Here is a 21,785-nt window from a genome sequence, read left to right on the forward strand (position 1 = left end):
ATTTGAACTCAGGTACTCCTGACTCCAGGGCTGGTGCTGTATCCACTGTGCCACCTAGCTGCCCCAGTTTTCCCTATTCTTCAAGAGTCTTGTTCTGATTTAGATTCTAATGTGAATTTCTAAGGTGCTGAGATCTGTGCTTATACTAATTCTGGAACTCTCAGGTATAGATGTAATTATATTTGCTGGTTGGTCACTATAAAGCTAACTGACACAATTCCGTTCTTATTGTTGAGTCATGTTGAATTCTTTGTGACCATGAGCCATGCATCCATGTGCTATGGCGCACAGATCCTGAGGTGGTTTTCCATTTCCTTCTCCAATGAATTTAAGCAGAGGTTAAATGACTCATCCAGGGTCACACAACTAGTTAGTGAGACTGAATATGAACTAAGGTCTTCCTGACTCTAGGCCCAGTCTTCTACACACTGAACCATCTACCTGCCCATTCAGATAAAAAAATCATAGGTAGTTGAATAGGGATATCATAAGGGAATACTTTTGTGATTTTCATTAACAAAGGGAGTTTCCTCATAAGGAAACAACTTGTAATAATATAATAGGTCAGTATCTCTTCTCCAGTTTATGTGAGAGGTTAAGGTATTTGCCCAGCATCATATAGGCAGTATTGGTCAGAGGCAGGGTTTAGAAGCAGAACTTTCAATGTCAGCTCTATTTGCCCTACCATGCTAAGAATTGTCAGAGGTTACACAATTAAAATGTTTTGAGAGTCATTGCTCTTGTGCATCCTAAATTGTGAAGAAAATAAGTGAGAGAAGGTTGAACTTCAATTAAAAAGCACTGCAGTGGTGTTCTCTGTTCTTTACTTTGTTTTTTAAGTATTTTTATACTCCTCAGTTAAAGCAAATGCATTATCTATCATATTCTGCTTGTGTTCTCAGAATACATTAAGATGGCAGATCACTATGTTCCAGTGCCTGGAGGACCAAACAACAACAACTATGCAAATGTGGAACTAATTCTTGATATTGCCAAAAGGATCCCAGTACAAGTAAGAGATGTTAATGTCTTTTTGAATCTGAATTAATCCACTTGGTCTTTCTCATTGGAGGATAGATATCAGACCTGAGAGTCACCAGGGAAGAGCAAAAGCAGGAAACAATTTTATTGATTGTTATCAAAAGGATCTTGGGTAATAAGAGGCCCTGAGTTGGTCAAAATGAGATCAGCATGCAAAGAAACATAAAGAATTTTTAAAGGATTTTGACAGTCTCTGTTATCTGTCCTTTGCCTTTAGGTAGTACCAAACTAATATCCCAGGCAAGTGAGTAAACTTTTTAAAAGGAAGTTTTTAAGAGTCCTAATACCTTTGAGCAAGGAACAGTTTGAGGGATTGTCTAGTTTAAAGACTGCCAAGTATGCTGCTTGTTTTCTGTTGAAGAGGACCAAAATTGCATCACTGTTTTGGGGCAAGGGTGAATCAGTTGTTTATAAACCATGTTATTCTATGTATAGCACCCCCAATAATAATAACAGTAGCCATTATTCATAGTGTGCTTTTACAGTTTGCTCTATACCACGGCCTTGTGAGGCAGGTATCAGTTTCCCCATTTTACAGAGGAGGACATTGAAGCTCAAAGTGGTTATTATATCATTTGTTCCTGGTCACATTGCTAGTAAATATCAGAGCCTGGTTTGGAACTCTGGTCTTTCTTTCTCCAGTTTCAACATTCTGTCTACTTTACTCCGAGTCTCTAATAATACTTAAAGCAATCTTTTAAATGGTACCTGAATTAACTCCTGAGGAGTGGGCAAAATGGTAAAGTGTTGAGACGCAGTCTTGGAGTCTAGGTGTGTGTTTATGCTTTAGGGCCTGCTCCTGGGCACTTCACTTCTTTTCCCCTGGAAGCACTTCAAGAAAAATGGTACAGTCGGCTTCCATCTGTGTGGGTAGGGGAAGGTCTGACTTGGAGTTTTTTAACAGTGGAATCATAGGCCAGACAGATAAAAGTGGGATTAAATGGGTACAGTGATTGAGTCTGTAAAAGACATTTTTTTTTTTTTTTTTAGGTTTTTTTGCTAGGCAATGGGGTTAAGTGGTTTGCCCAAAGCCACACAGCTAGGTAATTAGTAAGTGTCTGAGACTGGATTTGAACTCAGGTACTCCTGATTCCAGGGTTGGTGCTTTATCCAGTGCTCTATCCACTGCGCCACCTAGCTGCCCCAAAAGACATTTCTTGAAAGATCTTATATAGGATCTAACTGAAAGAGTAGGAAGTAAATTCTCTTCAAAATAGCAATGGTAAATGGAATTTTTAATACTCAGTATACTATGGTAATCTCTTCCAAGATTTTGCTATGATGAACTGCTTATATCTTTTTTTTTTCTGGAAGATTGTGGTGAGTCAAACATAGAGATTCAATTCAGCATTTGGTTATGTCCAATTGCTGCTGTGGTTTGTTTTTTTTCCTTAGCCTTTGGGCCAGCCTCTATAGTGAGCAAGATAGTGAGCAAAATTTTAGGGTTTCTGTAAAGAATGAATTCTATTTTGTTTTTCTGTAGGCAGTGTGGGCCGGATGGGGCCATGCTTCTGAAAATCCCAAGCTTCCTGAACTCCTCTTAAAAAATGGCATTGCCTTTATGGGTAAGTGTACTTTTGTCCTACCTTGCTTTCTCTTTCATCTCTTCAAGTTTCCCCAGGGAGTGTCCCATAGATGTAATTTTTTTCCACCTTCACTCTCTCTTGTGTCTTATCTCTGGGATTTTTCTAAAGGATTATTTTTATTTGATAATGCATATCTCGTCTCAGTCTTTCTTTTGATACTCTAGATGTCTTTGGTTGAATATGGGAAGTTTTGGTTAGATAGAATCAATGCTGACCCTACATCTCATGTTATGGGTTCATTGGCTCCGCTGCTCATCTTGGAAAAACTGTGAGATGAGGCTTTTTAAATTGGAGGTAGTAGTAAAACATCCAGTTTATCCTAGAGATCTAATAGTCAGTGAAAAAGAAGAAAGTTCCTTCCTTTTTTAAAAGTATTATCTTGCTCTTCTAGAATATAATCTCATTGAGGACAGAAACTCTTTCTTTCTTTTTATTTATTTATTTAAGGTAATGGGGTTAAGAGTGACTTGCCCAAGGTCAGACAGCTAGGTAATTATTATTGAGTGTCTGAGTCTGGATTTGAACTCAGGTCCTCCTGACTACAAGGGCTGGTGCTCTATCCCCTATACTACCTAGCTGCCCCCGAGGACAAAAACTCTTACTCTCTTCTCCCAAATTCCCCTGCCCCCTCCCAATTTTATTTAATATAAAACATATCTCTATGGTTTTTATTGAGAATGTTGACCATGTCCACCACCAAATACACCTTTAAATTGGAGGCTTCAGCCTTCTTGTCAGCATCGGGGGGAGTAGCACTTCTTCTGTATGTGCCTCACAGTGAGTAAGTTGCGCATATTGATTACCCTTCAGACCTTTATGGCTTGGTCTTCTTGTCTCTAGTCTACTTCAGTGAAATGTGACAGGCACAATCTTGGGGTAAATGAAGGTAATCCTGGAGGTACTGAATGCCCTCTATGTTGAGATACCAGTAGAAATGCCTCCATGTAAACTGCTCTTTAACAACAGTAGCCACAAGACTTTAGAAACTGCATAATCTCCATGATATGGAGATCGGGCATATTCTTCTTGTCTGCCAGCTCAGGATGTTTTGGCATGTGGTCATCTTTCTTGGCTACCATTATTCCCCTCCTTAAAAGTTCATAGATAGCAATTCAGTTCTTGGGCATCAACATCTTGGTAGTGGAGACGGGTGCTGCTCTACATGAAACCCAGGATAGAAAAAAAAGTTGTTCTCTAGGGGTTCAGCATAGTACCTGGCACATAAAAAATTCTTAATAAATACTTTTTCATTCATTTTTTTTTATTTGGGTTGTCCTAGTAGAAAATAATTATCTCCTTTCTGCTTTTCTTCTTTCTTAGAGAGAGGATTTAATATTGTGTGCCTCAGAAACAATCTACATTTGTATAGCACTTTAAGATTAACAAAGCAATTTCCTCATAACTCAGAAGTAGCAAGGCATACCTCATTGCCATTTACAGATGAGGTTATTGAGATACAGAGAAGTTAAGTTGGTGTTAGAGCTAGGACTGGAGCTCGGGACTTTTTGCTTTAAGATTTACAGTGTTCTTTCCACTATACCACACTGCTGAAGAAGACCGTTCCCACTGTTGTATTGTTGTAACTTTCCATATTGAACCTTCTTAAAGAGAGTGATGATCCTTGATTATGGCTGGTTTAAAAGTCAGTATTTTAGATTCCACTGAAAACTTTAGCATTGGTTCTAAAATACTCAGAGCAGTCTTATAGACTTGCTCATTTGAGCCTGGAAACATATAATAAGATATCTTTAAGCAAGTCAAATTTAATTTCTCCTTTATTCCTTTTTCTTTAGGCCCTCCAAGCCAAGCCATGTGGGCTCTGGGGGATAAGATAGCTTCTTCTATAGTAGCTCAAACTGCAGGTATCCCAACTCTTCCCTGGAGTGGCAGTGGTAAGATATAGTTATTTCTTTGTATCTTGGTGTTCAGGGTGGTTCATGGGAGTGCTTGGTGGCTAAGGAACTTCAAACTCTGCTTTATATCTATTGGTTTTGTCTGACCTTAAGATGGTGGCATGTTTTAGCAACTGATTCTTGACTAATTTTGTGATTAGTATGCCTGGATATTCCTTTGTAAACTGGAATAGCCTTAGGGCATTTCCACTCTGCATGATGCTGGGGAAAATGGGTTGGTTCTAGATTTTTCATACATATTTTAAAGTGAATTGAATTGACACGAGAAGGTTGGGGAATGTTAGACTTTGGAACCTGCCTCAAGGGATATGAACCTCTCAGTAACCCGTAGACCAATTTAGTAGGATAGAATATATTTACCCAGTTGTTTACCTCACTGTGCTTTCTTTCATATCATTTCACAATTTATTGGAGATTTGCTCTTCCTGCTTTTAGCCACTTCATCCTTTAACTGTCCTTTATATAAAAAAGGATCAATATGTTTTAAAAAATGGTTTTTTTCTTTAAAAATCCCTTACAAAGTGGCATATAAATTGTTATCATTGATAACAGTATAAACTTTCCCTTTAGCTTGGTGTTCAGACAGATTCTGAATTTGCTTATCCAGGCTCTCTTGAGAGACCGTTATATCCTCCCCAGGCCTGCTGGGTCAAATAGCCAAAGTTTAAAAGAAAAGGTTGAATTTGTTCTTGTTTGAATTGAGAGCCTGTAGTGTTCCCTGTGTGGCTGTCGAGTACAAGAATGTTCAGGGAGCATGGAATCATAGCTCTGTTGAGGCCAATAAAATTGCCATTTCCATTTCCAAGGGCCCATAAAGATTGAATTATTCCCCAGAACTCTGCCCCAAGAACAGGCCTGAACTCACAAAGAGAAGGTATTTGCCTGCTGAGTTGCTTTTGTTTTGTATGTTCTTGTATTTTTAAAGGTAACTTCCTATCTAAAGATAACTTGGGCTTTTTATTAACTAGGAAGCCAAATTGTCATGTTAGAGACTTTGGTGGAATTGTACTTTAGGTTGGCCTGTGTTCTTCAACAGTATCTACTATGATTAACGATTGTTTATCCCAAGGACAGAACATGGTTTTAATTTCTTATAAGCTGGAACCCCCTATTGTTTTTCTTTGTACAGTAGAGAATTCTAGAGAATTTCTGACAGAAAGTTGTACAAGACTCATTTGTTAAATATGATATGCTTTTGCAGTGACCCTAGGGTTAATTTTTTTATATTACAGGTCTTCGTGTGGACTGGCAAGAGAATGATTTTTCAAAACGTATTTTGAATGTTCCCCAGGATTTGTATGAGAAAGGTTATGTGAAGGATGTAGATGCTGGGTTGCAGGTAGGTTGCAGACTTGACAAAGAGATACATTTCAGCTGTCTGAGAAGCAACTCTAGGAGGGTTGAAGTTGCAGTTATGAGGCACAAATTGGTACTACATCAGACTGCTTTCTTGTAGCTGGCTGGGTAAATTTTCATCATATTACATTATAGAGAAGTGGTTTGTAAGGGGTAGAGTATAAAAATAGCTGTTGTATACGTGAACAATTAAAATTATTTTTGAAATGAACTATTTTTCTATATGTAACATTTTCTAAATGAATAATTCTGTATTGGGGCAAGGGACTATTATTGGGTTACTACTACTTCATACTTTTCTTAGAGTTATTTCCCTTCTGTGCTTAGCTAATTGAAGTTGCTGTCCCTGAGCTGCTAATTTGGAGTAGTATATCTTTTCTCTAAATGACATAGACTCATTTAATTTATATGGTATTATATATAAGTAGAAAATTGGATGCTTAAACCATTATCCTATTTTGTTTTCACATTAGCCAAGCTGCTGCTTAATAAAAGGAATTAACATTCTCAAGTCAATTAGAAATACTATATATACTGCATTGTCTTTCTTTGCTGGCAAAAAAAGAGTTTGATTTTTCTTCTTCACATTTGGGACTTTTATTTTTTGAAAGGATTACTCACTGATTCCCAGTTAAGTCAACCAGGAGATATACAGATCAACTTCCACCTCAATCTGGCTATGTTAGCAGCTGCAGCAGCAGTAGCAGCAGGAGCTCAATAATAATTGTCTGTTTTTCCTTTTCCTGTCTCCCATTTACCTGTGATCTACTTTCATGCTTTGACTAGTCTTTATCCTCATAATACAAAGGGATTTCTGGTGATAGTTTATGTTGGATTTAGCATAGCAAAGTATTTTGTAAATATTTTATAAATTATAGTATAACTGAGTATTAATCAGAAACACTTTCTTAATTTCAATCCTTGCTGAGATTTTTTTGAAACTCCATAACGTGAAAGAATTGCTCTTTCGCAAATGACAACCAAAAAAAAAAAAAAAAAAAGAACTATAGTATGGTAGTTCCACTTCAATTTCAAATTTTAATTCTGTTTATCAAAGAAAGTATTACAGTCACATTTTAGATGAAATTTAAATAATGAAGAGTAGGTAGAACATCTAGTTCTCTACTTGAACCCATTAACTTTTAGTTTAAATATAGGTATAAAGCTTTGCTAAAATGAATTTACTTTCATGTCTTCTTAAATGTAATGCAAGGTTGAGTCCCTTTTCATAATTCAGTTCTTGAAGTAACTAGAAGTTACACTGAATACCTGGAATCAGGAAGGCCTGCGTCAAATTCTGCCTCACATACTTCCTAGCTTGGTAACTAGTTAAGCCAAGTCACTTAATCTCTTCCTGCTTCAATTTTCTCCTCTGTAAAATGAAAATAACAGGGTTATTGTGGTACTCTTAAGAGACAGCATGTATAAAGTGCTATATAAACCTGAAAGTGCTATGTAAATGCCAGCTATTGTTTTGCTGTAAGGTGATCATGGTTACGGTAAAGTAGGAGCTATGTAGGAGTTTGGATTAAATATTATTGACCCTGGGAAATTCAATAAAGCTAGTCTTTGAGTAAATTCTTGATTTGACCTTGTTTTAGTATCTTTCTGCAATTGATCATAGTTGAATGTAGAAGAAATTCTGACTATAAGAGAATTGAGGTAAATTTAGTTCATACCTATCTTTGTTATATTAGGATGCTGAGATAGTAACTAGTAGCTTTTTCTCTTTGAACAGTTTGTGTTCTTGTGAATAATTTTCCCTTAGGCTTTCTTATATTTCCCACTTCATTAGCCTCCCTTTTTTCTCTTTTTTTTCCTTCTTGTAGGCGGCTGAGGACGTTGGTTATCCTGTTATGATCAAGGCCTCAGAAGGAGGAGGAGGGAAAGGCATCAGAAAAGTGAATAATGCTGATGACTTCCCTAACCTCTTCAGACAGGTACAGTTCACTGAGTTTTCTGCTTGGGCTAGTAGTAGGTTTCAAAGATATTTGAAAGATATTAAAGGCTTATGTCATTTAAATGTAACATTAGAAATAATGTAAGGATCCGTGTAAAAGATTTTGTAAAAATATAAAGTGCTTTACCAGGGCAGCTGATATTGGTAATAATATGAAAGAGACCCACATTTAACATATGGGGACCGGGACCTTGACTTTATTCTAGGAGGCTGCAGGAATTTATGTTGCTATGGGACTTGGCTCATTTTCCACTTTGTATTGTTCACTTTCTCCTTACAGTTTTCAAAAAGGTTTGTCTATTTCTTTTGTTTTATTGAATAATCTAGTTGGGAATACAGTCTATTAAAAATGGATTTTTTTTTTAAGGATTTTGCAAGGCAAATGGGGTTAAGTGGCTTGCCCAAGGCCACATAGCTAGGGAATTATCAAGTGTCCAAGACTGTATTTGAACCCAGGTACTCTTGAGTCCAGGGCCAGTGCTTTATCCACTGTGCCACCTAGCTGCCCCAAAAATGGATTTGAAGAAGAATTTAATCATGGTAGCAAAAATGTTTTTACTGAAGAGGCAGTATGGAGAGAGAACTGACTTGGAAGCTGAAAAAACCTGAGTTCCAATCTTGCCTTTGACACAGGAATATGTGATTCTGGGCAAGTCATTTAACTTCTTAGAGCTCTGGACACTCTCCTAAGAACATAAATTGCAATGCTGATGTACATTGGTTGAGGTAATTTCCTCATGTAGCAGTTTCATGTCAATGAAATCCCAGGAGAGATGTTCATTTCCTTCTCTGTTGCAGGTTCAAGCAGAAGTCCCTGGCTCCCCTATTTTTGTGATGAGACTAGCCAAACAGTCTCGTCACTTGGAGGTGCAGATCTTAGCAGATCAGTATGGCAATGCCATCTCCTTGTTTGGTCGTGACTGTTCTGTGCAGCGAAGACACCAGAAAATCATTGAAGAGGCTCCTGCCACTATTGCAACTCCAGTGGTATTTGAGCATATGGAACAGGTGAGTATGTTCACATGTGTGAGTGTATGTGAGAGTCAGTATACATGTGTGTCCAGGGAAGTAGGAATCTATTAATTATCCCTGTAGGTAAATGTGCAGAGAATATCAGAAATGCATTCCATGGATCTAGAGGTGCTTTTTCCTGTATTTTCTTCTTTGAGAAGTAAAAAAATAGAATATTAGAACTTTATTATTCTTTTTTCTTTTTTTTATATTTGTTTTGCAAGGCAATGGGGTTAAGTGGCTTGCCCAAGGCCACACAGCTAGGTAATTATTAAGTGTCTGAGGTCAGATTTGAACTCAGGTCCTCCTGGCTCCAGGGCCAGTGCTCTATCCACTGCACCACCTAGCCGCCCCTAGAACTTTATTATTCTTGATATAATTTCACCATCAAACAAATTTGTCCTAAAATATACTAATACTTCATAATACTGTGTTCCTTATATTGGGGGAAGGTAGATAAAAAGGGAGAAAACTATAGCAAAATTATTGTTGTTCCTTATATTTTTCAAGATATATTAATTATATTCGAATCTGATAGCAGATTGTGTCTCTTCAGTTTTTCAAAGACAAGCTTAACAGAGCATGGGATACTTATGTCCGTAGCGAGTCATGACATTTTGAGAGGTTCTGATTTCCTTTTGTGTAGGAAATGGCCCCTCTAAAAGCACACATCTGTCTGTGGATCATGCTAGAATATTCTAGGCAGCTCTGTTTTGCAGAATAACTACTTGAACTGGGACCTGACAGATTAAAGTGAGTTGTAGATTTGTTTCTTAACATGAATCTACTTCTGTTCATGTGAATCTGCTTTCATTCTCATGAATGAAAATTGGAAAACATTCATTAGTGCATAATAGGGTTTAATTCAGTGATCCCCTTCTTCATCAGTTTTCTAAGTGTGTTTAAGATGCATAGTTTCTATTTTTAAAAAAAAATCAGGAGAACTTTGTCTCAGAAGTCCATGGAAAGCAAAATACCACAGATTGGGAAGTTTAGAAAATCTGATATAGTGAATCAGAACTTATTTTCTTTTAGTAGATTAGTATTGTTTTCCTTTTCTCTGGATTCCAAACAGGCCAGATAAATATTGATTTGATGGGTTTATTTATACTGTTGGTTATGCTTTGCCCTTTTGTAAGAATGTGTGGGGTGTGTCAGTTTTCTGTTGCAAAAGTGTGAACAAGATAAATCATCTCTCTGCTCTCCTTTAGCTTTAGCTTGTGGGTTTTTGTCATAGTGGAGTAAAAAATCTACTATAGCTAGTAGTCTTTGAGCCCTTGCATGACTGGAAGTATTGAGATTTTGAGCTAGTGAAAAGCAACAGACAAGGACTGAAATTTGGATATAATAGGGTTCTTGAACTTGCTCATCATGACTTTGTCCTTTAGTGTGCTGTGAAGCTTGCCAAGATGGTAGGTTATGTCAGTGCTGGGACTGTGGAGTACCTCTACAGCCAGGATGGCAGCTTCTACTTCTTGGAGCTGAATCCACGGCTGCAGGTGGAGCACCCTTGTACGGAGATGGTGGCTGATGTCAACCTTCCAGCGGCACAACTCCAGGTGAGTCCCAGTGCTCCTGGGCTTGATGAGTCCTCTGGGGAGGCTGGGAATGTCACCAATAATTGAGGAACTGGCTTTACCAGTTTGTGTTAGGAAGGAAGCTTCTCTTAATCAGAATCTCTTGTGGTGTTCATTTCTGTTGTGCAATTTTATGATTCATGACTTGTGTTCTTTGTATATAATACATAGGTAACTTGTTTTCTCTGATAAGACAAGAAACACAGGAAAGTTTTGAAATGCCAGAGCTAGCCACCTAAGATTTAGGGTTGTATTTCTTAGAGGTCACTCCATAAGTCAGATTCACAGTATGAGAAGGCTTGAAGACAAAACTATTTAAATTTATTGAGGAATATATAGAAAACTCATGTAGAAAGAAAGTTCCTTATTTTTGAGACCAGTGACCCTCTTGAGTATTCCCTCGTTGATCTGCTGCCTTGATTGCAAATGAGATTGCTGAGGTAGCCTGAGTGTTTTTCTGGCAAGGATGACACATGTAGAGCACCTCTATAATTCTATGACTTGGAGAATGACTCCTGGAAAATATTTTTTAATTTAAATATTTTTTATGAACTTAATAATCAACTAACTGAATCATTTCAGTGTTCACAAGGAAGAAAAAAAGAATTGCATATGAAACTGAACTTCAGTTATGCAGTTTGTTTGAAAGGGAAATGCCTATTAAATTGAATTTGGTGGTATTGAAATTGTCCAGTTTGTGCCTCTTGAATTTATTTTCTTCTATGTATTTAAATGCTTTATTTATGTGCTTTTTGTTGTTGCATTTGTTATCATTACTCTCTAACTCTCCATCACATACTCTCAGCCATCCCTAGTAATAAAAGTATAGTCTAGCAAACTGTTGATATGCCCAATTGTGTCTCATTCTGCATCTCTGGTTGGTTACCTTTTTGACACTGTGGATGGCAGGTTTCAGTACCAGTTTTCCAAACCAACAATAGTTTGTTATTGCCTTTATCTGAATACTTTTGTCTTTCTAAATTATTTTCCTTTGCATTTTTGGCTGTTATTTTGTAGTTTTCTCCTGATTCTATTCTATTTGTAACAGTGTTGTCTCTTAATTACTTTCCTGTGCTAAGGAAAGCTGCAACAACAAACTAAGGACCTAGGTGCTACTTACAACAAACCATAGCAATAGCTTACATTTTCAAATAATTTCCAGAGTACTCTCCTCCCACAGTACTCTTGAGAGAAAAGTAGCAGGAGTAATATTTTCATTTTGCATTTGAGAAAATGGAGGCTCAGGGAGTTGAGATGACATAACCATAGTTATCTTAGCTAGGAGGAAGCTGATTATATTTTCTCACTTTTATATTTTCTTACTCCTTGTTCAGTATTCACTTCATTATACCTTCCTGTCCTTTAAAATGCGCTCTGTGGATCTAAAGTTCTGGTTGTTGATAAAGGAGTTAACTTTTATCTCCTTCACTGTGGTTTGGAAAAGTGATGTGTAGTTAATAGTTATACATCTGATGGATTTACCTGGTCATGCTGGGAGTATTGCATGGTCACCTGCATTTACTTTTGTTATGTTTTTCCTCATTTCTTTTTACACTTAACTCATTTTATAACCAAATGTAGTTTGGTTATTTATATATCTTTTTTTGTTTACTGAACCTTTTTTTTTTTTACCATTGTAATAATCTTTGTATTCAGTACTCTTGTTCTCAGCATTGTGATATGTCGGTGGAAATTTAGGGTACTGTAACATACTGAGAGTATGTTATACAATAAGATTGAATACTAATTATAATTTCTTTCTGTCATAAACCAGAATAAAACAGGGGCAATTATTAAAGGTAGTGATGCCAAGTCTACTTTGAGTAATTATTGATGTTCAATATTTGTAGAATTTAAGCCCACAAAAAGTGTAGAGTTTTATAGGAATGCTTCTAAGATGGAAGAGTTGTGTGAATAATGTGATAACAAAAAGCAATCATGAATGATCTTACACTTGTGTGGTTTGTTCTTCTTTAGATTGCCATGGGTATTCCTTTGTACAGAATCAAGGATATCCGAATGATGTATGGAGTTTCACCCTGGGGAGATGTCCCCATTGATTTTGAAAACTCCGCTCATGTCCCCTGCCCAAGAGGTCATGTCATTGCTGCTCGGATCACTAGTGAGAATCCTGATGAGGTAACTTAGCTTATGAGTAAACATAGCTTACTGAAGCCCAGTGTTCAGATATATGCATTTCACTCTGGTGGGAAAGATGTAGAAAGATTTAAACCACTATAAGGGAGTCTCATCTGGTCATACTTAACATGAAGACCTGCTTCCTGACCCTGAGACCAGCTGCACAGATATTCCTCCAGGGCTGCTCCTTGAGACATGGAACTGTAAGAAAATTTCTTCCTGGAAATGTACTAAAATTTCTTTTATATTCACCATCTTCTAACAGGGTTTTAAGCCCAGCTCAGGAACAGTCCAGGAATTGAATTTCCGCAGCAATAAGAATGTCTGGGGCTATTTTAGTGTTGCTGCTGCAGGTGGACTTCATGAGTTTGCAGATTCTCAATTTGGTCACTGCTTCTCCTGGGGAGAAAACCGGGAGGAAGCCATTTCGTAAGTATTCAGGTGCTTAACTGTATTAATGAAATAAAGCATCCCTCAAATCTTAACTTGAGAACTTGCAGTCTCACAAAAATACAAGTTTGAATAGCCTAATTGAAGCATATGTAGGCTGTCCCTAAAGTGTTAATGTATTCTTAAGTTTCAATAACTTCAGAACTATAAATGATAAAACCTTGGGGGAAGGGGACATATCAGAACCATTGTATATGCATCAAAACCTTGTTCTTTAGGGGATCTTAAGGCTACGTTTATCAGTGTCATTCTTTTGTAGTTACTGAACAGAAAGAGAGGAAGATAAAGTTTGAAAATCAAGTAGAGTACTGCATAGTATGACAATGCTTTTGTAGAATTTTAATATAAAACATCAATATTTAAAAAAATTTAAATAACCTTTAATATTTTTGGAGTAAGTTTTGTAGCATTTATACTTCTGAAGTTATTAAAGCGTAACACTTCACTAATTGCAAAGCTGTGGTGAATACACAATGATGTTCTGTTAGTTTACCAGAAAAGCAGTTAACTTATATCCAAACATAACCTGAATGATTCTTTTCAGTAAAGGGTATTATGTATACGCTATAAGACATGAGTCTCAGCAGGGCTCTGATTTACCGGTAATGAGTAAAACATCATAAAAAAGGGAGCTTAGATGCCCATCGATGGTATTCAGTATTGTCTTGGATGATCCTATCTGGGCACAAGCTTAAATGGAATGGAATTTGTTAGTCAGTTGCTCATTGATATATTTATTTGTTGTTGATACTGTATGTAAATTATTGTTCAAAAGAGGTGGACCTAGCAGTGCACTGAGTAAAAGCAGAAAGGATGAAGAACGCATATTTTCTAGATTATATAGCAAGTAGTTGATTCAATGTGTAGTTCATTGTGCTGGGTTGTGCAGTGGATAGAGCACTGCGCCTGAAGTCAGAAAAACTCCTCTTCCTGAGTTCAAATTTGACTTTAGACATATCCTGGCTGTGTGGCCTTAGTTAAATCACTTAACCTTGTTTGTCTACGTTTTTTCATCTGTAAAATGAGCTGGAGAAGGGAATGGTAAACTACTCCAGGATTTTTGTTAAGAAAACCTCAAATGGGGGGCAGTAAGGTGATGTAGTGGATAGAGCACTGGCCCTGGAGTCAGGAATTAAAATCTGGTCTCAGACACTTAATAATTACCTAACTGTGTGACCATGGGCAAGTTGCTTAACCCTATTGCCTTGCCAAAAAAAAAAAAAAGGAAAGGAAAACCTCATATGGAGTTACAAAGACTTGGATGTAGCTGAAATGCCTGAACAACAGCAACAACAGCAACAAACATTTGTGAACTACAGCTTAAGAATATTGGGTCAGCTATGCAGTTTACCTAATAAAGGCTGATAGGAGTGTATTTGTTGGAGTCTCAGATACCTACTAAAATGAGTTGGTAGAACTGAATTAGTATAGTTAGAACAAGCCTGGGAAGTAAATGGTTATTATTATCCCTATTTTAGAGTTGATGCAGTTGAGGCAAATAGAAACTAAGTGACTTGTCCAAAGTTTGACAACTAGTAAGTGTCTGATGCTGGATTTGAATTCAAATTCTTTTTGACACCTGGCCCAAGGCTCTATCCATTGTGTCACCAACTACAAAAAAAGTCAAGTATATGAGTATAATGGAATATCCCTATGCATTCTGGAATTCAGAGAAACATGTGAGAAATTGCATGATTTAATAGAGCATGAAATAATTTGAATCCAAAGAAGAATGTACTTAATGATATCACTACAACAATGTTAATAAAAAGCTTACTTAAAGGAAACCAAACTTGAGAAATTTCAAAACTAGTATTTCCAGAAAACAGATTATATAACATATCTCTTTCCTCATGACAAGAAGGCAAATTACTACTAGGGCAGAATGCTTCATCCTTGTGCTCATCATGCCAGGTGGTTTTCCTTTATTGTTTTTCTTGGTTAAAAGAGAGTTCTGAGTAGATAGTGTTAATGGAGCACTCATGTTCTAGAAATAAGTGTGATATAAATATGAAAGACATTAGTAAAATTATTTTTTAAATACTTGTGTGAAAGGGTTTAACACTGGAAGGGAAAAAGCAAGATGAAAGTGCTTGGATAGGGGCAGCTAGGTGGTGCAGTGGATAGAGCACCAGCCCTGGAGTCAGCAGTACCCAAGTTTAAATCTGGCCTCAGACACTTAATTACCTAGCTGTGTGGCCTTGGGCAATCCACTTAACCCCCATTGCCTTGCAAAAAACCCCTAAAAATAAAAAAAGGAAGTGTGTTTGTGTGTGTGTGTGTGTGTGTGTGTGTGTGTATACATACATACATATATATATATATGTAAATATATGTCATAGATATATTTGTATCAGGCTAAATATAGAATTATGACAGTAGAAACCTCTAGAAATGCATAGGAGATAAAATTAAAAAAAAAGCAACCAGCAGTAAGCCCAACAGTTCACGATATATCCTGTACAATGTACAATTCTTCTCAAAGAGTAAATTTGATATCATGGGAATTCTTGTGACTTTTAGGACATACACCTGGAATTGGGAACTGGATCAGGATACTTTATTCATTAGTTAGGGAGGAAACTGGATGTGGGGAAAGGGGATTGAATGACATCAAATATTAAGTAGGTATCTTCTGTTATGAAATTCTGAGCCAACTGTGGAGGCTTGGTGGAGAACATTACCTGAAGATCTCTGGTGACCCAAATAAAAATGATATTATCGTTAGAGTATACTCTAGATTACCTGGACCAAAGGAGGCCAAAACAAAGGAACTCAGTAAGCATTATACATCTGATCTGTCATGCTGATATGTGCTGTGGTCAGAATGGTGATTTTATTTGTCTGGACATCTTGAGAGAGTATCTTTTTCCCCAAAGCACAGAAGCTAGAAATTTTTTGGTTTGATTTGATGATTTAATTTTTTAAAAGTTGAATAAATTATTAATGACAGGTACAGTTTAGAAAGTACAAAGAGTATAGAGAGATCTTGGTTCAAATTCTGACTGATGTATACTACCTTTATAATCTTGGGCAAATCATATTTAATTTCTCTGGGTCAATTTTTCCTCAATTGTAAGTTACAGTAGTTAGATTATGACCTCTTAAAGTCCTTTCTATGACCCTGTTATGAACCTGATTCTCATTGGTTTTGGGGGTGGGAATGATGAGGAACTTGACTAAAAGTGACCACTTCATTTTAGCATGTATGACAGTGAAAGAAAAGAGAGCTAGACTAGCACCCTGGATTTCAGAGGGTTCAACAGAAGAACAGGCAAAATCCCATGTTGAAGTCAGCTCATAGAATGAGAGAATTTTGTTTTTTATAGGGGTTTTTTTTTTTTTGCAAGACTTAAGGGTTAAGTGGTTTGCCCAAGGCCACACAACTAGGTAATTATTAAGTGTCTGAGGCCAGATTTGAACTCAGGTACTCCAAGGCTGGTACTCTATCCACTGTGCCACCTAGCTGCCCCTTGAATGAGAGAATTTTGAAGAGTGAAATCCTTAGGATGCAAAGAGAAATCATCAGGTAATAGCTAAAAATTGAAATTGCCAGAAAGACAAAGATGTGGATGCACGGAAACTCAACGATCAACTTAGATTCATAAAAAAATTAATCTATAGCAGATGGAAGCAAGAGCAGGTAACAAAATGCATAAAGTGGGATTGTTTTGCAAGATGAAACTGATAGAGGAAGTCAAGGACAGTCAGAAAGGTTTTAAAAAATTATCAGTGTACTAGGAAATGATGAAAGGGATGCTTTCATAGAAAAGAGAAGCCTGGACAGATGTGTATGTACTGTTAAATAATGTGGTGAACAAAACCAGTTAAATAATTTTTAAAATAAAACAGATTGTAAGGAAATGTACCTTTGAAAGACTTTGGAACTCTGATCCGTTCAGTGATCTACCATGATTCCAGAGGAGCAGTAACGAACTATCCACTTCTGACAGAGAAATGATGGAGTTAAGATAGAGAGTGAAACACAGTTTTTGGACATTGCTAATACAATTTATTTTTTTTTGATTATGCGTACTTTATTGCTAGATTTTTCTCCCCCCGCCCCCATTTAGTAGTGAGGAGATATGAAGAAAAGAAATAATAATTTTCAAAGGAAAAATAGAACTTACACTAAAAAAAATAAACTTCTTTTGGGATAGGGAAATGGGGGAAAGAAATAGGATCACTACTCATGGTGAATGGTATAGTTTGAATATATGATGATGGTAAGAAGGTTAGAGGTACTCAACTTCTTTGCTCTAAGGACAAAGTGTTTAATTAGCGAGTGTGTGTGTGTGTGTGTGTGTGTGTGTGTGTCCCCGTGTCCATGTGTGTCCTCATCTTTCTTGACCTCTTTGCTGACTTTGCCTTTGTCACTGTGGACTACTTCTAAATTTTCTCTCCTCCCTTAGGTTTTCATGGTTCTCATTACAATCACTTTTGACTGTTTCTTCTCAGTCTTCTGCACCTGGTTCATCATACTCTCTGTCTTGTCTCCCCTTTTTCTCTATTCACTTTTTTGGTGACCTTATTTGTTCTCATATGTTTAATTATCAATTTCATTAAATAACTCATAGATCTTTATCTAGCCCTAGTACCTCCCCTGAGCTTCAGTTCCACATTATCAACTGCATATTTGGTCATTGTTAACTGACTCTCCTACAGACATCTTGAACCAGATGTCCACAGCAAACTTTATTCTGCTAGCCTCTCTAAGCCACCACCTCTCTTCTGAATTTTCCTTATTTCTATTGGAAGTACTGCCATTGTTTGATTTTCCCAGGTTCATAACTTTTTTTAATGAGAGTGATATTTTAATGAGGATCTTTTATTCAGAATATTTTTAATCAAATTTAATTTTTGTCAATTAACAAGCATTTATTTTCCTTCCCTCTAAACTGCCCCATCTCACATTTGGTGGGGGGGGGAGAGGGAAAAACCTCAAAGCAAATATTACCCCAGGCATTACAGTAAAGCAAAATAAATTCCCAAATTGACCATGTCCAAAAATGTATGCCTTATTCTGAATTTCAAGTCTACCACTTGTCTGATGGGTGGTAAATATCATGCTTAATCTTCAGTATATTGCACTGGTCACAATTCTGAAGTATTTAACACCTTTAGAACCAAGTTAGACTTTTTAAAAAATCAAAGGAATACATTTTTTTCTATTTTACAAGCAATTAGAAACTTTAAGAAAAGAACTTCAAATAAATGTAAACATTTATAGCACAATCTAAATTTGTGTCAAGCAGTTGTAATCTCTTCTATGGTTCTCTCAGAAATCATGAATTCTTACCCTTTTTTCTGTTAAGAGGAATACAAGATCCCTTTGGCAGTCTGGTAAAGTCTATAAAATTCTCAGAATAATGTTTTTTAAATGCATAAAATGCATAGAATTACAAAAGAAACCAATTATTGAAATATAGTAATCAAAAACATTTTAATAAGTTTATGATCCCCAGGTTATGCACCCCTGATCTAGATCAGCCTCAAAATATGCTATATGAGATTGATTGAGAGCACATTTGACAACTTCTACATCCCCTCCCCCATTTGAACCTTTCTGAAAACGAATGTGAATTTCATCTCCTATACTTTCTTCATCTTCTTGATTGATATTTTTAAGTCCCAACAGAAGGACAGTTCTCTTAGAAATTCCTGAAAATACCTATAATTTTTCTATATGTTTTTCCACATGTGGGGAAACAGCAACTTGATAGCAGCTGGTATTTGTATAAAGAGGATATTCCTTGGATTTGAGAATATTATCAGCAACTCCCTTCTCAAGGAATGTAATAATAGCTGTTTGGAAATTTCTGTCATATTCTACATCTTCAACTTCTCCACCCCCATACTGAAATTTACTGAAATTCAATGCTAATTTGTCTCTCATCTGTTCTTCAGGTAACTCATCAGGTATTTCCAGGTTCATAACTTTGACACAGTCATCATCTTTTCCCTTTGCCTCATTCCCTTGTCCAATCAATTGCCATATCTTACTGCTTTTCTCTCCATTCTCATATCTATCCCCATCTTCTCTTCACACAGCCTCTACCTTTGTTCAATTTATTTAGTTAACCAAGAACTCCTCTAGGAAGGCATAGTCTGAATTCAGGTCTTCCTGACTCCAGGCTCAATGCTCTATTCACTCTACTACCAGTTGCCTGGTAATCTGCCTATATTAGTAAATGTTTAAGTATCTACTGTTTGTTACCCAAGCTAAGTGGGGAGATCATCAGACTTTCATAATAAGGATATAGTAAATACTTTTTTTCTTGTTTTTTTTTTACAAGGCAGTGTTGTTAAGTGACTTGCCCAAGGCCACAAAACTAGGTAATTATTAAGTGTCTGATGCTGCATTTGAACTCATGTCCTCCTGATTCCAGGGCTGGTGCTCTATCCACTGCACCACCTAGCTGCCCCACAGTAAATACTTTCAATGAATTTAAGGACACAGGCTTGGATGGACCCACCCCATGATACTGAAAGAATTGACAGCTGGGATTGCTGAGGCTGAGAGGTAACAGAAAAAGGGGAAAGTGTTTTAGCATCCAAGAAGGGAAAGAAAATCTCAGATATTTAAAAAAATAGGGAATAAGAGACTATAAATGATAGGCAGCAATCTTTTAACCCTTAGAAATATTCTAGAATATGATGTTCAAAGAATGGTTCGTGACTAAAAGAAGTGGTCACCACAAGTAAGCTCTATGCCTCCATCAAAAACACGTCATATTAGCTTTATCTAATTAAGTTTTTTGGACAGGATTTACTAATCTTGTGAGTCAGGGAATGCTGTAATTTACTTTGGCTATTTCCATTGAAATGTTTTTCATCACTTTAATTTCTCATTATATCCCTTCCATTTCAACCCTCTACCCCTTTGCCTTTAGCCCCAAGAGAACCATCTTTCATAACAAACATTAAAAAAAGAAAGTTAATAAAAGTAGCTCAACAAAACTAGTCAACATGTTAATCCAAGTCTGACAGTATGAACTGTTCCACACTACTTTACTTTCCTAGTTATCCATCCTCCTGCTTTCCCTTCTCTGTGGAAGGGAGAGAGGTGATTTAGCTGTATTTAATGAAAGTATTTGACAAATAAACATGTGGTGATCTTCTGAAACAAATTGAGAGGTGGGGTAGACCAGGCAGTATTACAATTAGATAGATTTTGAACTGGTTAAATAGGTGGAACTCAAGAGTATTTAGTAATGATTTAATATGTACATGGAAGGAGATCTTCTTGAAGAGTGGCCCAGGAACCTCTCCTTTGTCTTGTGCTGCTTCATATTTTATCCTTGATTTAAATAAAAGACACATGTCACATTTGTGTCTTAAAAAAAAAAGTTGTTGCTCACAAATGCACAGATACATGTGTATGTATGTATATGTGTGTGTGTATTTTATATATAATCAGTTTAACAAGGTGATAACAAAATGGCTATGTTTTTTTTGTTATTTTTCAGTGCAATAAAAATTTTATTTTTCTTATGTACGATATTACTTTTTTCTCCGCAATTTATTTTTCAGTTGAATTTTATTTTTCTAGTTACATGTTATGAAAGTTTTTCAACATTCATCCATATGCATATGCATGGAGCTTCCTTGTGGTGACCACTTTATCTAGATGGTCACAAACGGTATGCAGAATTAGGGTTAAGGGAAAAGAAAGAAAACCTTGAGATAGGAAAGAAATACATAAATTTTTTAAAAAGTGAATGTAAGTGTTGATTCAGATTCTAAAGGGCTTTTTTGTTTGGTTTTGTTTTGTTCCTCTGAATGGGGATGTCATTGTCCATAGCTGGTCTAGTAGGGTTGTCATAGCTCTCTGAACTGCTGAGGGGAGCTGCAGCCATCAGTGTTGATCAACTCCCAGTGTTATTGTTAGTGTGTACAATCTTCTCTTGGTTCTGCTCCCTTTGCTCAGCATCAGATCATATAATTCATTCCATGCTTATCTAGAGTCCGATCATTTATAGTTTCTTATAGAACAGTAATGTTCCATAACATTCATTTACCTAACTTGTTCAGTCATTCCCCAATGATGAACATTCCTTCTGTTTCCAGTTCTTTACCACTACAAAAAGAACTGCTTTGGACATTTTGGAACATATAGTACTCTTGCCATTTTTTTATGATTTCTTTTGAAAATAGATCTAGTATTGGAATTTCTGGGTCAAAGGGTATAATCAGTTTTATTGCTCTTTGGGCATAGTTCCCTATTGCTCTCCAGAATGATTTGATCCATTCACAACTCCACTAACAATACAGTAATTTCTCAGTCCTCCCACAACCTCTCTAACATTGATCATTTTCCTTTTTTTTCACCTTAAGCAGTCTGATAGATGTGAGGTGATACCTCATGATTGTTTTAATTTGCATTCTATAATCAGTAATGATTTGAAGCATTTTTTCATGTGATTATATATAGCTTTAATTTCTTCATTTGCAAACTATCTGTTCATATCCTTTGACCATTTTTCAATTGGGGAATAGCTTGGAATCTTTTAAATTTGATGCAATTCTCTCTATTTTTTAGAAATGAGACCTTTAACAGAACACTTAGCTGTGAAAATTGTTTCCCAGCTTTCTGTTTTCCTTCTAATTTTGTCAGCATTTGTTTTATTAGTGCAAAAACTTTTAAATTAGAATAGTCAAAATTATCCATTTTACAATTTATAATTCCTAAATAAATTTCATAAATTTCAATAAATTTCTCCCCTTTCCATTGATCTGAGAAATAGAGTAT

At 36.4% G+C, this 21,785-nt stretch overlaps 1 protein-coding gene across 11 annotated transcripts in view; it reads left to right on the forward strand.

The window, feature by feature from the left end:
* ACACA (acetyl-CoA carboxylase alpha) overlaps window positions 1–21,785 on the forward strand; it is a 277,310-nt gene that overhangs the window by 66,324 nt on the left and 189,201 nt on the right. For all 11 annotated transcript variants that reach the window (XM_074223508.1, XM_074223498.1, XM_074223501.1 and 8 more), the window contains 9 exons: window positions 903–1,012; window positions 2,525–2,606; window positions 4,421–4,519; window positions 5,773–5,879; window positions 7,726–7,836; window positions 8,655–8,864; window positions 10,256–10,426; window positions 12,422–12,583; window positions 12,849–13,012. In XM_074223508.1, coding sequence (XP_074079609.1) covers window positions 903–1,012; window positions 2,525–2,606; window positions 4,421–4,519; window positions 5,773–5,879; window positions 7,726–7,836; window positions 8,655–8,864; window positions 10,256–10,426; window positions 12,422–12,583; window positions 12,849–13,012 — 1,216 coding nt within the window. The remainder of the gene's footprint in view (window positions 1–902; window positions 1,013–2,524; window positions 2,607–4,420; window positions 4,520–5,772; window positions 5,880–7,725; window positions 7,837–8,654; window positions 8,865–10,255; window positions 10,427–12,421; window positions 12,584–12,848; window positions 13,013–21,785) is intronic.

Source organism: Macrotis lagotis, chromosome 2 (assembly GCF_037893015.1).
Source record: "Macrotis lagotis isolate mMagLag1 chromosome 2, bilby.v1.9.chrom.fasta, whole genome shotgun sequence".
NCBI lineage: Eukaryota > Metazoa > Chordata > Mammalia > Peramelemorphia > Peramelidae > Macrotis > Macrotis lagotis.